Source organism: Liolophura sinensis, chromosome 9 (assembly GCF_032854445.1).
Source record: "Liolophura sinensis isolate JHLJ2023 chromosome 9, CUHK_Ljap_v2, whole genome shotgun sequence".
NCBI lineage: Eukaryota > Metazoa > Mollusca > Polyplacophora > Chitonida > Chitonidae > Liolophura > Liolophura sinensis.
The window spans coordinates 22,060,886-22,077,197 of NC_088303.1; the positions used below are offsets into that span (position 1 = coordinate 22,060,886).

At 39.5% G+C, this 16,312-nt stretch overlaps 1 protein-coding gene across 1 annotated transcript; it reads left to right on the forward strand.

Moving 5' to 3' along the window:
* Nucleotides 1-1,498: 1,498 nt before the first annotated feature.
* Nucleotides 1,499-15,972, forward strand: LOC135475700 (uncharacterized). The gene is made up of 11 exons (XM_064755631.1): nucleotides 1,499-1,633; nucleotides 2,040-2,241; nucleotides 3,291-3,424; nucleotides 4,402-4,465; nucleotides 5,454-5,665; nucleotides 6,326-6,506; nucleotides 7,511-7,821; nucleotides 9,416-9,628; nucleotides 10,474-10,528; nucleotides 11,446-11,616; nucleotides 12,285-15,972. Exons 1-11 carry the CDS (start codon nucleotides 1,601-1,603, stop codon nucleotides 15,557-15,559), a joined length of 4,851 nt encoding a protein of 1,616 aa, XP_064611701.1. The 5' UTR covers nucleotides 1,499-1,600; the 3' UTR covers nucleotides 15,560-15,972.
* The last annotated feature ends 340 nt before the right edge of the window (nucleotides 15,973-16,312 follow it).

Sequence of the window (16,312 nt, forward strand, 5' to 3'; positions counted from 1 at the left end):
GTTTCAAATTTTGACAATAAAACAAAGATTATGTTATATGCCAAATAAAGAAAATTATGCTCTGGAGTTTTTGTTAAAAAACTTTCATTTTGGGGGGTTTATTTTATACCTGTTAATTACTCCTCTATATTACGCAAATTTTCCGTCAACAGTAGGATTTTGTCAGAAATTACATCATTGTTGATCTTGCTCGGAACTCGGTGAACTCGAAGTGCCCTGAGCCACAGTTTGGGCAAGGTTACATGTACGCGGATACTGCATGGCTTCTTCGGGCCAGCTTATCGCGGTCTACCCTAATTCTTCACCCTTTTCGCATATGAAAAGAGCAATTTTCGGTACAATTTATGCGCATTTTTAATTTGATTTTGGAGACTACATTGGTTGGATTAGCCAATTTCAGGCCTTCACAAGCAGTAAACTTTATCAGTCTACACAGTATTATAATGCCTTCAGAATATGCTTGAATTAACATCTTGCAAACGCGAATTAGCTGAAAGATTACCGTACATCATTTAGTTTAATACGATTCTGTCATTTATGTATAGCATTTAGGTGCACAATCTGTACACATGCCTTGGTTGGTCTGTGTTATGGTTGGGATAATCTTCAGAAATTCAAGAAAACATAGCTCTGCGTTTTCACAGTCTGACAGATATGTCTTATACAGACAGTGTCTGTAGCCTAGAGATTACTCAGAGCATCTGAGTCATATTTGAAGGTTTGAAGTTCAAACCCCAGTCAGGTCAATACTAAAATAAAAGCTGAAAATAGTACTTGTAGGTTCTTCAAATAGTGTTCTTTATTCAAGATGTTATATTATTTTCCACGCCTTAATTCATAAGGTCTGAGGATCAGCCCTTAACAAGGTCATACCAAATCATAGAATTGTGAATTCTTCAAATGGTGTTTACTATTCAAGCAAATTCAGTCATAAGGACTGGATGACTCTGATTACACTATGATTGAATGGGATGTGATATTTGCTGGCATTTGTACTGTAGTGAGGCAGCGCCATGAATGTATTACAACTGAATTAAACAACTAAAATAATACTGGTGGTGAAGATGATGGTTAAACCTTAAGCAAGCAAACTGATGTTGGCCTACATTAAATATTCGGCAGTGAGTATGTTGCATAAATTTTGACTAAAAATCAGTGCAGTTTTGCTCTTTATTTTATAATATAAAGTCATCGAGCACTAATTATGGATACTGTTGTTAAATGTCTGTACGTAAGTACAAAAGTTTTACCCATAAGTACCGGTAGGCCTATATAAAAAAAAAAAGTGAAGCTCTTAGACACATATGCAGAAATAATTGCATTATTAAAAAGTAATTCTTAAAATGCTGAAAATTCTGAGGTCCACATCAGATCGTTAAATACCGCCATAATCGACATTCAATTAAACTGAACTAAAAATGTAACCTTTCCGACAATGTGAGGACCGCAGGTATATGTTATCTCCCTTCGTCCGCACGACTCCGCCCGTCAGTTTTCCGCCATTTTGTTTTGGTCGCTTAGATGACTGACGAAAGTCCCTTTTCTGCTCGAATTTCGCGAGGGGTCTTCGAATCACCTTAGACGTTTGTTTTTGTCAGCGATGTCACACGAATCGCGAAATATGAAAGTGTCGGTAAGACTGTGTCTGCAGCCGTCTGTGAAAGCTATCAAGTTATATTTTGCAAATATTACAACAACAACAACTGTATGAAGCGAAACAAATTTTAGGAAAGCTAATTTAAGAGCACGAACTGTCAGTAACTGAGTGTCAAACAAATTTCCAGAAATTCAGTAAATGAATGAAATATGATATTCTCAAAGTGTAATGTATTGTGAGAGATATCGATCAAAGTATCTGTAAGTATCCGTAAATAAAAGAGCGGTGGAAATCCGTCCTGCAACAAGGAGGCACATTACACGTACATGCACCCTAATGATTCCTTCGTCGTCAAATGACTGAAAAATTGTTGAGTACGACGTTAAACCCCAAGCACTCACTCACTCACTCACTGTAGGTATCCGTACCATTTTTGTTTCAGACCAGCACGGCATCATCCCACAAGACTTTCATTCCGTTTGGGAACTCCGTTGTCTTGAAGCGCTGTGTTGACCTTAACTGTGGTTGCAAGTCTTCCTTCCATTGCCCATTCTGTGATCTTTCACATTTTAAGGCTACAAAACCCAGCAGAGTGCAGGATCATCTGGAAGAATCTCATTGGCCAAATGCTGTCCAGTACAAAGGTATTCTCCTGAAATGAAACACTGATACAGTACAACTGTCAGAATTATTCATTACTATCTTAATTCCTTAACCTTTCTTCATATAGAAGAGCAGCTTCTAGTGCAATTTATGCTCATTTTAATTTGATTCTGGGGACAAAAACTACATTGGTTGGATTGGCCAGTGTCCAAGCTTCGCAAAAAATATAATTTTATCACACAACACAGAGTAATGCCATCAGAATATGCTTGAATAAACACCTTGCAAGCATACGGAAAGGGTGAAGAAGTACAGTAGTTCAAATTCATGAGTGCACTTAAAAAGTTGGGCTCTATTAGAGCTTATGCAAGAGTGATTCATTGCGATTAATGATATTGTGAGAAATTTTTTTCATGAGTGTGATAAAAACATTAGGGTATAAGATAGCTAATGCAGAATAGATCCATCACTGCGATAAATTATATTGTATCTTTCTCATGAGTGATAAAAAAAAAATTGAGCAAATGCAAGATTCATTTGCTGCGATAAATCATATTGAAAGGAATGTTGTTCTTAAGTGTTCATCTTATTAAACAGATTAGGTTCTAACGTAGCTAATGCAAGAACAATTGGAACCTGTCCGATGCCTGGCAGCAGGTCCTTGACGTCATTGTATTGACTTCAAATGTTCCTTTCCCAGTTGTGAATGTTTACTTTGGACATGTCGGCTGGTTTGTCTCTCTAATTACCCTAATTCTTCAACTCTTTCAACCACCTGTGCAACCAATGTTAAGAAACATTCTGGGAAATCTCTGCAGTGTAGAGAAATCATTTACACAGTTTTATGAAGTTTGCATCTTTAATGACACAAATAAATCATTTTTATCATCATTTTCAGAATAATGGTATTCGTAATTCCACTGGAAAAAGTGCTTTAGTGGTTGAAAAGGTGTCAAGTTTATCAGTGAGGGTAGGAAGTCCCAACCTTGAACATATATGACATAAAACAATAATCAAGTGAATCAATTAATAAATGATTTTTGTATCATTTATATTCTTCTATATTGCATTGATACATTTGACCTTGCAGACCTGTTCATTCTGCGCTGCTTCCACCTGTGTGCAGAGGACATTGGGGGTCACTACCACTGTCCAGTGTGTCCAGAGCTTATTGATCGGAGGTTTAAATTTGTCTCTCACCTACAGGCTCATTTGGAGGACAAGGTTAGTTCTTCATTGTTAAATGATAGTTGGGTTGTCACCCTTTTGTGACCACAGTGCACATCCTTATTCTGGAAAGTACAGTACGACGGAGAACTTTGTGTAAAGGGACACCAAAATTATCATATTTCTTTGAGGAACCCATGGTGAAATAATGCACATTGTTATGTGGCCTGGAACTTACAAACCTGTTGCTCACTGCCATGCAAATGTCATAGCATGTTCTACTGCTTAGCCTGTTCAATTAGTGTGTGTGTTCGAAGATCCAAGAAACATGTAACTTGGCCCTCATGTGTAAAGCAAGCCGTTATAAATGCAGAAACGTGTTACATAAAGCATGATAATAAAGTTTTCAGCCTTGTAGATATATATGTAGTCCATATTCATAAAATAGGACAATTTATGTCACAAGTTTACTCTATATACCATTTGAGTAGTATAGAAAGTGACTCAGGTACATGGATATTGTTAATGACTATTGTTTAAAATGGACAAAACACTGGTAACTTTCTACTTTCCTAAAAGAAGTACTGTTATTCATATTTTCTCCATTATAAGTCAGGGAGGGAAATTTACCATTTGTTCAGAGGTCAATAGTCTAGAAATTTTTGATTGTGATTTTATGTGCTGTGAAAACTATTTGCTTGAGTTAATCTGCTTTGATCAATGAGGCTGTGTGTTCAAACCCAGTGTGTGCAGCTTTGAGTCAAAGAGTTTGTCAGGTACCTAAAGCAGGGCGGGGATTTCCTCATTGCTCTGCCTGGTTTTCTCCACTCATAATCCTTTACTCATTTACTAACTTTGTATTTATAAGCAGAATATTCTTGAATACAGCACTTTACCTTCATCAAGTTAGTCAATAAATTACAATCAGCTGTTAAACATCTATGAGTACACTGTAAAACAGCAGTCAGATGTATTGATAAAACAATGAGGGATGTATGAGTGTGTAGTTATATGCATTAAATTCTTCTTCACAGGGAGAGAATGTCCACTTAGCCTATGCTCCTGATGCCAAACAACCACCATGTTTGGTGTATCGGGGTGAGTCAACACCGCATGATACCTGTACATACCTGGGCATACCTGTGCTTGTCACCATTAGCCTGGCAATATTAAGTACACCCATGGATGCTGACGTAACACAGGGAAGTTTGATTTAGTTGGTATGGGCATGGTGTAGTGGTTAGAAGGGCTTACCTTCCTTAGCTGAGACACTTTGACAAGTGGGTTCAAACCAGGTCTTGGACAGTGAATTTGTAGATTCCCCTGCTCTCTCTCTGATTGAGTTGCATTGGTGACAGTAAGGTATGGATGACGGTCATGTTATCCTTTGCGCAATCTTACACAGTTACCATGGTTACACTTGCTGAAGGAGATATTGTCCTTTGTCATCATGAGTTAATTTGCTGAATTTCTGCGTCATTGCGATATCACAGTTATAAATTTAGACGGATTGATTGATTTATTTGGTAGTTTTCTACATGCAATGATGATCAGTTTTATTGATGGAGAAAACCAGTGGCCAGGGTAAACCTTGGGCAAGTTTCTGACAAACTTTCCCACGTGTGGAATACAGACTGGCGCAGCACACGGGTGGATGCTGAAGAAGAACTGGACACACTGTTTATTGTCATCATGACCACTAAGAACAGTGAAAGATTGGAGTCCACAAATTCTTTGGCCAAGTCTGGGATATTAAACGATGCTTCAAGTCTTAATTTATGCAGAACAGATGAAATAGTAACACTCTTCATCTGTAAGGGCAAGCATTTAAATTTAACAGTCACGGTACTATAAATGTTGCTGGGGATACATTTACAAAGCGTCATTTTTCAGAAGTTTTTAGAAGAGGTTTCTAGGTTATATTTAAGATATAGATGGTGCAGATGTCATTGGGAATGTAACAGCCTCTAGAATTCAGACAAGATATCAACATGTAGGAGACCATGTCAGGGATTAAACTGAAGACCATCTGTTTTATAACAGTTTTGTCTGGTAATCAGAATTCTGCATTTGCCTTGATGTTTAGACTTTACCTTACGTCGGTGTGAGGATAGTTGTTGGAATAACCCTGAGCCAGGACTGGGACACTACCATTGTCCGGGCTGTGACAATATCCAGACTACCACCTCCAGCATGGCCAACCATCTCCGCAAGTGCTTTGCCCTGATCAAAATGAAGCAAGAAGGCAGTATTAATACCAGGACATTAGAAAACCCGCAGCAGGTCTTTGCCGAATATGTAAGTCTGGTACACATATAAACAAGAAAACATTTTGAATTTAAAAAATAGGAGTTTTGATATTGCAGGACATGTGGAAATGCACTTTTTAGGCCGAATTTGTGTTTTGTTATATTTTCATGAAGTACTTTCAGCATACACTTGTACCATTGTCATTTTAGGCTAAAATCATGTGTGGCATAAAAACAGGATAAGACGATGATACTATATTTCACAGAAAGGTTAGCTTCTTACATTTGACACAGTTTGCTTGCTCCTAATTGATTCATTCACCTTATAGAGAAATTTGATAAATTTCTAGTCAGGGAAACAATGGAGTTGGCATCAAAAGTATCATTTTAAGGCCTTTATGTGCTTCTGAAAGTGCATTTTTGTAGACCAAACCTGAAATGTAGTGGGGAAACAATGGAAAATCTGTTAATTGTTTTTAGTTTTGAAAGAATAAGAAGCAGAACAGGCTTCGTTTGGTGGGTATAATATATACACGGTTGCAAATGTATTAAAATCTGTCAGTATGCCTACATTGTACCTTATTCATTGGGTATGACAGGTATGACAACATTGGCTGTTTAAACAAGACTGACGCATGAAGTTTTATGTTATGCAGTTTATATTACTTGATGCACAACTTATGCAATGTGTATTTTTCATCTATTCCAGTGGCACAAGTCTATTGTGAGAAACACATCAGACATTCCTATCCGTCGTTGTTGTTCTAGGAAATGCTGCAACCGTCTGTATCACTGCCCTCTGTGTACTTACGAAAGAACAGATCCTAACACGATCGCAAACCTACGCATTCACTTCAGCCATCACCAAGACAATGCTGTCACTCATAGAGGTTCGTCTATCCAGTGATGCCAGTTTATTAAGGACTTTTTTGAAAAAAAAAAAAAGTTATAGGCAATATTTGTCAATTTCTTTTCTTTTTACTTTATTTTGAAGTTTAGAAAATACTTGTTTGCAGGCAGTTTGTATGTGGTCATTTCAATAATTTGTAGATCAGCTGTCAGGTATATCAGTTTGTCGCTATATCATCCATGGTTCTCGATTGCCATTCATTGATCAGTCAGGTTAAAATGTTGACATTCACTTGTCTGAGCGGCAGGCCATGTCCTAAAGGGGTATATGAAATTTACCACTGCATAGACGGACTTAATTTTTCGTTGTGACTCAACGTTTATACCCTTCGCAGCTGAATTAATGCACACGCTGATGTCATTGTTTTTTGTGGTGCTGCATTCCATGGCGTGTCATTGTGACTTCATAATCACGCCACTATGCCAGCGTTGCCTGCAGTTGACATATCTAGCATGATTTTTCTTATCTCAGCTTTATATATGTGCAAGGCTGGCTTTCTGTTTGCTAAATATTGTAGGGACAAATTCTTAATCCACACGTTGAGAAGGGTATCCGGAAAACCCCAGGCGGCTGTGGTTAGGGAGGGGAGGTTGCAGCTCTGGCTAAGGGTTCACAACCAAGGTTTAAATTCCCTTCTCAACGCGGGAATAACCTCTAGTATTACTGGTTGGAAGCAGAAATTGAAGTAGAAGTCCATTTCTATTCACATAGATCCCCCTTATCTTGGTTGATCAGACTGATCTATCATCATTTCTTGGTGTATATTGGAATATTATTGATCTAATGGAATAGTGATTGAAAAACCGATCTCACGCCTAACTCATTCCTTTAGAACTTTGGGTAATCCCATGATTTGAATATGTAGAAGATAACTGGGAACACAGTTTTCAGAGGAAACTTCTGCACTTCCCTCTTACATATGTATGAAGCTAAGGCTCGACCCTTACACACTTATGATTCGGTGTTGTTGTTGTATTCCTACAGGCTACACTATCCTGGCCTGCCATCTGGATTGTGAACAATATGGAGTCGCCAATCCAGCCTTGCACTATCACTGTCCTTACTGTGGCACCACAAAGTCAGGCTTGGCACAGTTCTCCAGCCATTTAGACACCTGCAGACAGCTCAGCAGCCGTGAGATGGAGACTGAGGATGCCCCTGAAACTGAAATCAGCAGTGTCCTAGAAAATGAAGATGTCCTGTGTCAGACTGTAGACTCAGATGATGACATGTCAGGAGGTGAAATGGATAGGAGCCTGCCTAGACATGCTCTGGATTCTAAGGCACAAATTGAGGTATGGAATGGTGCTTTGTTTTTAAGCTGAGTCAGCATTTCAGGAGTCTCTTTGAGTTCACACAAATTGGAACGAGACAGTGTGGGGCTCTCACAAACTATTGCGGCTAAAGACGTGATTTTACTGTAGCTGCTAACAGCCCTGTTGGTTCAGCAGAGCCGGCTATGTGAGATGTGTACTCAGTCTAGCAAGTACTGTAAAATTCCGCCTTTTACCTTGCGAGAGCCCCCAATCTATCTCGTACATGTCTGAGTGAACTGGTGGGACTCCTGAAATGCCAAGTCAGCTTACTGTCACACATATCTGGTAGGTACTCAAATGGTCACGCATATTCCAGAGGTATAAGCATTATTTACATTTAACTCTAGGCCATAGCGAATTGCCCTTTTGTCTGATGAAAAAAGTGTGGACTGCAGATCCAGGGTTCGTTATCAGAGGCTTCAGACTTGAGATGTGGGACAATGTTGTCGCAGTTAACACTAACCTTACGTTAAGAAAGATATTTTCAGTCCAGTAGAAAAGTTTGACAGCTCCAGGTTATATTGAGTTTCTTGCTTGTTGAGTGGTTTAATGATAGATCCTTACCACTGATTTTGATATCCACAAGCCATTGATTACAGCACAGCTGTGCTCCAAACCCAATTTAGTGTGTTATTTACATGTTTACTGTTTCAACAACCCATTTGAAGAACCCATTTGCAGGTTGCTGACAGGCCTTCCCAAGTACAGCCCAAGAGGAGTTCAGCATGAGCTGGTCTTGAACTCACAGAAACCACTTTGTGGGAAGTTTCCTGGGTCATTGCGCCACGTTGGTGTGCTAACCCCCTTGACCACACAGGCCCCCATCACACTTTATTATGCAAATAGAGCGTGGGGCATTGTGCTTGAACAAATGCCACCCAACTGACCAGTCAATTCTTGTCTTGTTATTATCACAGTTTGCTATCATTAAGATGAAAAACCCTATTCAAGTCAATTTGGGATCTGTCACCATATACCACCAAAAAATGATCATAGTAATTATTGTTTGGATAAAGAGTGGAAGGATAACAAATGAGATATCTCACAAATGTTTTTGTTTTTGACTTTCACAAGGATAATTTGTGTGTCATTATTCACAGTGCATTTGTTTCATATTTACATAAAATATGATGTGGTTTAGCTGTGCCCAGCTGTGGAATTCCATCAGTGTAAATAACAAATTTGTTACCATAAAGCATGAAATATTACATTTCTCTCTGAAGAAAACCCTGATATTTCACCTATAATGAATATGTATTTATGGTGTAATCTGGCTTTATTTACCCGGAGATGGCGGCCTCTGTGGCTCAGTTGGTTAGCGTGCTAGCGCAGTGTAATAACCCAGGAGCCTGTCACCAATGCGGTCACTATGAGTTCAAGTCCAGCTCTTCCTCTTCAGTCGTACATGGGAATGTGTGCCAGCAACTGGTAGTTAGTCATGAGATTCCACCAGTCTCTGCCTGGTTTCCACTCACCATAATGCTGGGCATGGTATACATATAAGCGAAATATTCTTGAGTATGACAAAAACTACAAATAAATAAATAAATTTTAATGTGGATTTTTCTTGCAGATGTTCGATTCAGTCACAGCAACCTTATCACAGCCATTCCTCAAAGTGTTTAACTTTGCTACCCTTGTTACCGCTGAGAAGTTGTTATCAGATGTTGCAGGGGCAACAAGTGTAGAGTGGATCTCCTCCCCAGGCACTGACCCCAGCCGCCCTGTCCTTAGTGTCAAGGGATGCCTCGCTAACATTCTTAAAGCCGAGTCCTATCTGTTTGAGGTAAGAAATTGATTTGGTTTTGAGTTTGACAGCCCTTTCCTGACCACTGATTTGATACCTTTCATTCAGTAGGTAAGTCGACCTTCGCTCTAACATAAGTGGAAATTAGATTTTACTTTTAATTTATTCCTCGGACATGCCTAACAGTCAAACTGAAAGTGATAGTTTTGAGTGTGTGTGCTAGTTTATTAGAAATGATTTCAGTCACTGATTTCACTGATTTACAGCCAGACATTGAAGTAACCATGGTGTCTCATTTGTGGTTTTTTTTTTTGTATTTCTGAATTTTTGTGTCACTGTTATGTTACCGTAATTTTTTTCTCTATGAAAGAGCAACATTCAGGTTTATACACCTTTTTAATTTGATTTATGATTCAAAACTATGTACACCAATTTCAGGACTTTTAAAATTTTATAAGTTTACGCAGAATATTCCCCTCAGAATAATGATCTTACAAACATGCGAAAAGGTTGAAGAATTACAGTAATTTCATCTCAGGAAGGTGTCCCCAAGACATTCTCCTCGCTGAACTGAAGGTCATAGGTGGGGTCCAAATGAGTCCGTAAACTTTTCTTATGTACATGTTTTTAATGTGCAGAGAATTAGTAGATAATATTGTAAAACTCTAGTCACTTTTTATTAGTTGGTTGGTATTCAGATAAGAAATAATGTTCTTGAGTACTGTGTAAAACTCTAATCAAATAAATATATATATCAAATGAGAAGTGAAATGAGTGTACTTGAAAGGTAAAACCTCCTGTCACAGGAGGCTTACATCATTTTTTACACTTTATGTCATACCCAGTAGGTACCAATAACTATTCAAGTTTTATTCTATCCTCAGAAATTCTTACAAATCAACAATGACAAAAGTGTTTCTGTGAAGACAACAAAACCAGGTATGCATTACTCATCTGTTGTCAGTTACGGTTCTGTTTCACTGACTACAACGTCACCACTACCTCTAACTTACACCCTGTTCCAAGGAACTGACACAACAAATATTTCTAAGTCTAATTCATGTTATTTTGAGGATAATATTAATCCAAATTCAAGGAATTTGTGTTACAAATTCATACTTAGATATATGCTTTACTGATTGACATGTCAAGCTGAGATGGTCCTTCGTGTAAATTTAGAAACTTGCAGATCATGTGTTAAGTAAAAACTGGTCACAAAATTCATTTCTCAATTTCTCAATATCGAAAGAAAATTTTTATGTAAGCAACAAAATAATGTGATCACACAACAGTTTCAAGGCCTGAAAGATGATGTTGAATTTAAAATCAATTTCCTATTTTTTAATAAGAATGCATACTGTCTGATGATATGTTTGCATTTGTCACCATTGACACTAAACTTATGAGGGGGCCTCCGTGGCTCAGGTGGTTAGGCCGCTAGCGCAGTGTAATGACCCAGGAGTCTCTCACCACTGCGGTCGCTGTGAATTCAAGTCCAGCTCATGCTGGCTTCCTCTCAGGCCGTATGTGGGAGAGTCGTTCAGCATCCTGCAGATGGTCATGGGTTACCCCCGGGCTCTGCCCAGTTTCCTCTCGTCGTCGTATAAGTGAAAATTCTTGAATACAGCATAAAACACCAATCAAATTAATAAATGAACACTAAAAGTATGAAAAGACATACAGGCATCTCTATCACCAAGGCAGTAATTTGTTGTTTTTTTTTTTGTGTGTCAGCTTGAAATCATTGTTTTAAATGAAGCAAGTACTAGGAGTCCTTCATGAAGTGTACATGTAGATATAACATACATGGCGTCAAATTCGTCCATTGTATGGCTCATTTATATGTTTGTGTGCAGATTGGGCCATGCCTGTAGAAAAAACACCTGATAACTTCCCAGCTTCCCCATCGAGCTCCACGGTTAATGTGTCCCCTGTGACCTCTGCGACCCCCATGACCCCCACCAATGTGGCAACACCCTTCAGCTCTCTTCATGATCAGCCTGCACACATTTTGGAATTATCGAGAAGTATGTATCAGTCTATTCCTTAGAGCAATAATGAGTATTCTATTATTAGTGACCACAAAAGTATGGTTAAGTGATCAATTCCAGGTCACAGTGAACCTATTACTTTATTGTAAAGACATTTGCCTGGTGCCTTCAGATTTCACGAACACATAAGCTAGACTGCTGTTGTTGATGCATTCATATTGAAATATCAAAATGTGAAAAGGAGATGAGAAATGATACGAGGATATGAAACTTGACAAAGTAACAAAGGTATCAGAACGAAGTATGGAAGACAGTGGTCTCTTGTGAGAAGGCTCTGCGCCTTTGAATTGACCAAATTAAACTGGTGATGGAGCCTCTGTGGTTAGCAAGACAGCGTTGCGCAATGGCCCAGGAGCTTTTCTCCAATGCAGTCACTGTGAGCTTAAGGCCTGGGAAGGCCTACCAGCATGCTGCGGGTGGTTGTGGGTTTTCATTGTACCCCGTTTCTTCCCACCATAATGCTGGCCACCAATATTACATCGTAAAACACCAATCAAATAAATATATAGATATTCAATCAAATAAATATATAGACGTTACAGAAAATGAGAGGTGTGTCCTGCACAGATCTTGTTCTTTATAGTGTGTTATCTCAGCTATATTTCTGTTGCTTGTTCTTAAGTTGTTTGTTGATCTTGTTACAGGTGAGAGCCGATCCTCGCCTCCATCACGTCTGAAAACAATGCCACTGCTTAACAATTTTGGCTCGATCAGTGGCAGTAGTGTTGCTGGGATTGAAGTGCTCCTAACCAAAAGCACCAACCATGACCATCGTTATTCAAGCACAGATCCAAAATGTAGGATCTCTAGTTATGCTGATCTAGGCTCAACTTGGAGTGCAGGAAAATCGCAACCTCATTTGCAAAAAGGAAAGAAACTTCAGTTTTCAGATAAACATAAGGACCAAGGAACTGATGCAGAAGATACTGAACTATTGACTGCAAATGAAAAGAGTAAAGTCTTTTCAAGTGAAGTCTTGTATTGCATAGTCAAGACAGAGAGCCAAGCAGCTTCAAGGAGAAAGTCCACTTTCACACATTCTGTATTAGAAGAATCACCAGCAGTGCAAGAGAAAAGGTATTCCACAAGAAAAGTCTCAAAAGGGGTTCAAGGCAAAACAGAAGTTCAGACAGAAACTCAGAACTTGCTTGAGGAAAATGGCGCCTTACCAGAAAAATTATCTACAGGGCAAAATAAAGCGATTGATACCGTTAAGAGATCTACTACAGTGAAAGACTGTACCAAAAGTAGTCCAAAGGCAATGTCTTCTGACCTTGTCTCAGTGGACACTGCAGAATTAATAAACTCTCCGACTAATGGTGAGAAGAGGTTATCTGAAACACTTCCTGAAAATCGGTCTCCAAAGAGGTACTTTACTCGAGGTCATAGGGTTGATACAAGTATGTTTAGAAAGCAAAATAAAGCGAAAGATGAACCAAGTGTTCTTACAAACAGTAGGTCCACCAAATCATCAAAGGCCTCCAGGAAAGATAGAAACCCAGAAATGCGTGGTACAAAGGATGAGGGAGAGAATGTAAATGAGGATATCAAAGTTGCCAAACAAGGAAGTATATGTACTGGCAAGGAAAAAACTCAAGTGTTTCTCCTAAACGACCTACCAGATGACATTAAAGCAGCCTTACCTTCAACTTCCAAGATTACCACTGTTGGAAATCAACAGGTGATTTACATGAACCATATGTCAGAAACTGTCAAGCAGTTCCTTGAGAGTCGGTCATCATTAAAGGCCTCAGAAGCGAAGTCACAGTCACTTGAGTTTAATGAATTACCAGAGAACTTGAAGAGACTTCTCTCATCGACAGCCCAGAGTGCAAATATATCTCTCACGTTTATCCCATCCTTGCCTGGAGGACCAGAGCGAGGTTCTTCCTTCAATGATGGGAAAGATGTTAGAAATCAATCCTCTCTCGCTTTGAATTCACATACTGATGCTACTGTTGAGAGTTGTTATAATCCAGAAGATTCAAAAGGGAGACCATCGGCATACCCAAGTCCTAAAACAGCTACACTACAGGCTGTCACATCCAGGGCTTCAGAAAATTCATCCAAGCCTCTACACCCAGCATCTTTATCTTCCGACGAATTGACCAACGCATCACAGGATTTAGCCAACAAGATGTTTGGGTTACAGACTGAGAGGAAATCAGCCTCACCCGTTAATAAATCCGAGGGGATGCGAATTCCTGCGTTGATTGGTACCAGACAGATTATCTCTAGCCAGAGTACCCCAGCAAGTTCTGGTCCCTCTGTGTCTTCGAACTTAACAGAGCAATCCAAAGTTGTCCTAAGAAAATATCCTGCTCTACCTCTTCCTAACTTCTTGGGCAAGCAGTCTTGTTATATCCCACACATTGAAGTCGGTTTGTCATTCACTGATGTGGGGCTTGTGGTGGAACGAACAAGCCTAAAGCAGAAGAACAAGGAACTTTCTCAGACGCATGAGAAGATGTCGTCTGACAATTCTTCACTAAATATTCGACGGAAAGAGAAAGCCCAGAAGGTGTCAGAGATGTCATTGGAAGTGGATGTCCTCGCATCTAGTTCAAACAGTCCCAGAGTTTATTCAGAATCTGAAATGCCTCCCCAGTGTCGACCAGTTTTGAATGAAGTTGAAACTTTAAAAGCTGACAAAAATATTGAGGCTATTGAACTTTGTATTGACAATGACGCGACGGTTATCGTCAACAAGTGCATGACTTGTCCTGTGTGTGGAGTTAGATATTTTAAACCTGAAAGACTGGCGGCGCACATAATGTTCAGCCATTACAAGTACAAGTGTGAAGTGTGCTTCGCTGTGTTAACTGATAAAGATTCTCTTGTCAACCATTTAAGGAGTGTTCACAACGCCACCTGTCAACCTAGAAAGCGAGAAACTACTGCACCCAGAAGTGAAATATGTAAATGTGGACACTGCAATAAACGCTTTACAAATCGTAGGAAACTGGATGGCCATCAGCACAAAGCTCACGGCGCCATCATTCGTTGCAGTATTTGCAACAAGATCTGCACCGATATTTATCGTCTCACTTCACATATTAACGTTCGACACTTTAAGCAAGGTGCAACGGTGTGTGACATTTGCGGAAAAGAGTTTCCTATAGAACGATATATGAATTCGCATCGACGAAGACACTTTCAGGAAAAGAAACATGCGTGTCCGACATGTGGCAAAAAGTTTTTGGATACTAACACGTTGAAAGATCACATAGAGACGCACAAACCAGCAGAGGATAGGCGCTACCGATATATCTGTTCTTTTTGTGGAAAGCGTTTTAACAGTAAGCGCAGTTTCATTGACCACACCAACATTCACACAGGTAACAGACCCCATGTGTGTAAAAAATGTGGCAAGTCGTTCAGCTACCTCACAATACTGAGAAAGCACGAAAAAACGAAGCATGATGACCGCAGACCGTTCGAATGTGAACTTTGTTCGAAAGCCTTTAAAATGAAAGCCAACCTCAAGGCCCACATGGTCACCCACACTGGAATCAGCAGGTTCACGTGCCCGTTCTGTCGACGCTGTTTCGGAACAGCCGCCATTTGTAAGACGCATATCTCTAAATGTAAGGTCTCGAAAGCATTTAAACATGATTCAGACCCAAATACTGAGGCTGTCCAAGCCATGCAGATGTCTGTTGTAACCAACTTGCAGAATCTTGCCGAAGATAGTACACTAGTGGCAGCGATGCAGATGGCCCTCGGAAACCAACAGACCGTAGAGCTGCAACCCACGGGCAGCGAGTCGGAGGAAGTGCTACAGGAGACATTCATGTACATGTGCAGTGCATGTTCTCAAACCTTTGACAACATTGCCGCCGCTGAGCTTCACATTAACCAGTGCCAAGGGGCCACATCGAGTCAGGAAATCTGGTGTGAACAGGATATACTACAGTAAGTGACCACACTTAGATGGTGACTCACAACTTCATGTAAGAATCTCTGGCTGAACAATACCTTGACTTTCATAAAGCGTACTTAGATAATATTGTTTGTGAAACCTGAAATACCGTTTTTGTAAAATCCAGCTATTGTAACCGAAATGCTGTATTCATAAAAATTAAACGTCTGATACACGTATCTATTTCTGTTCACATTTCGTGAACGTAATGATAATAATAAATTGGACTCGTCCGTCAAGATAATACTTTTGCTATATTATTGTTACAGCAGTTACGTTAGAAATGCAAACCAGGCTTTAAGTATGAATATTCTGATGACATTCGGCCCTTTACAGCGTAAGAGCCCAGTGCACGAGTTACCTTTTTAACATAACCTCACTAAAATTTTATGTATGTTTGGTTGCCATAATGTCGGTCTTGTCTGTTGTTACAGATTAAAGTTACATGTTCTGTTCAAGTTTTGTAACTGTTCTGTAGCGTTTTCGTATACAAGCGTCTGTGGTTTTGGTACACGGAGAACAGTGCCTCCGACACATGGATGGGTTACACATGGCATTATGACCAGTCACCAATATTGAGTCCTGGTAACATGGGCTGGTATAGTAATAATACTCCAGTATGACTGCCAGAAGTACTGGATTAGCTTTTGGGATAATGGTGATGTACCCATTATTAGATGCTTCCCCATGTATTACGATCCAAGAAAGGTTAAATCGGATTGATATATAAAGCAAAAATATTCCCCGCGA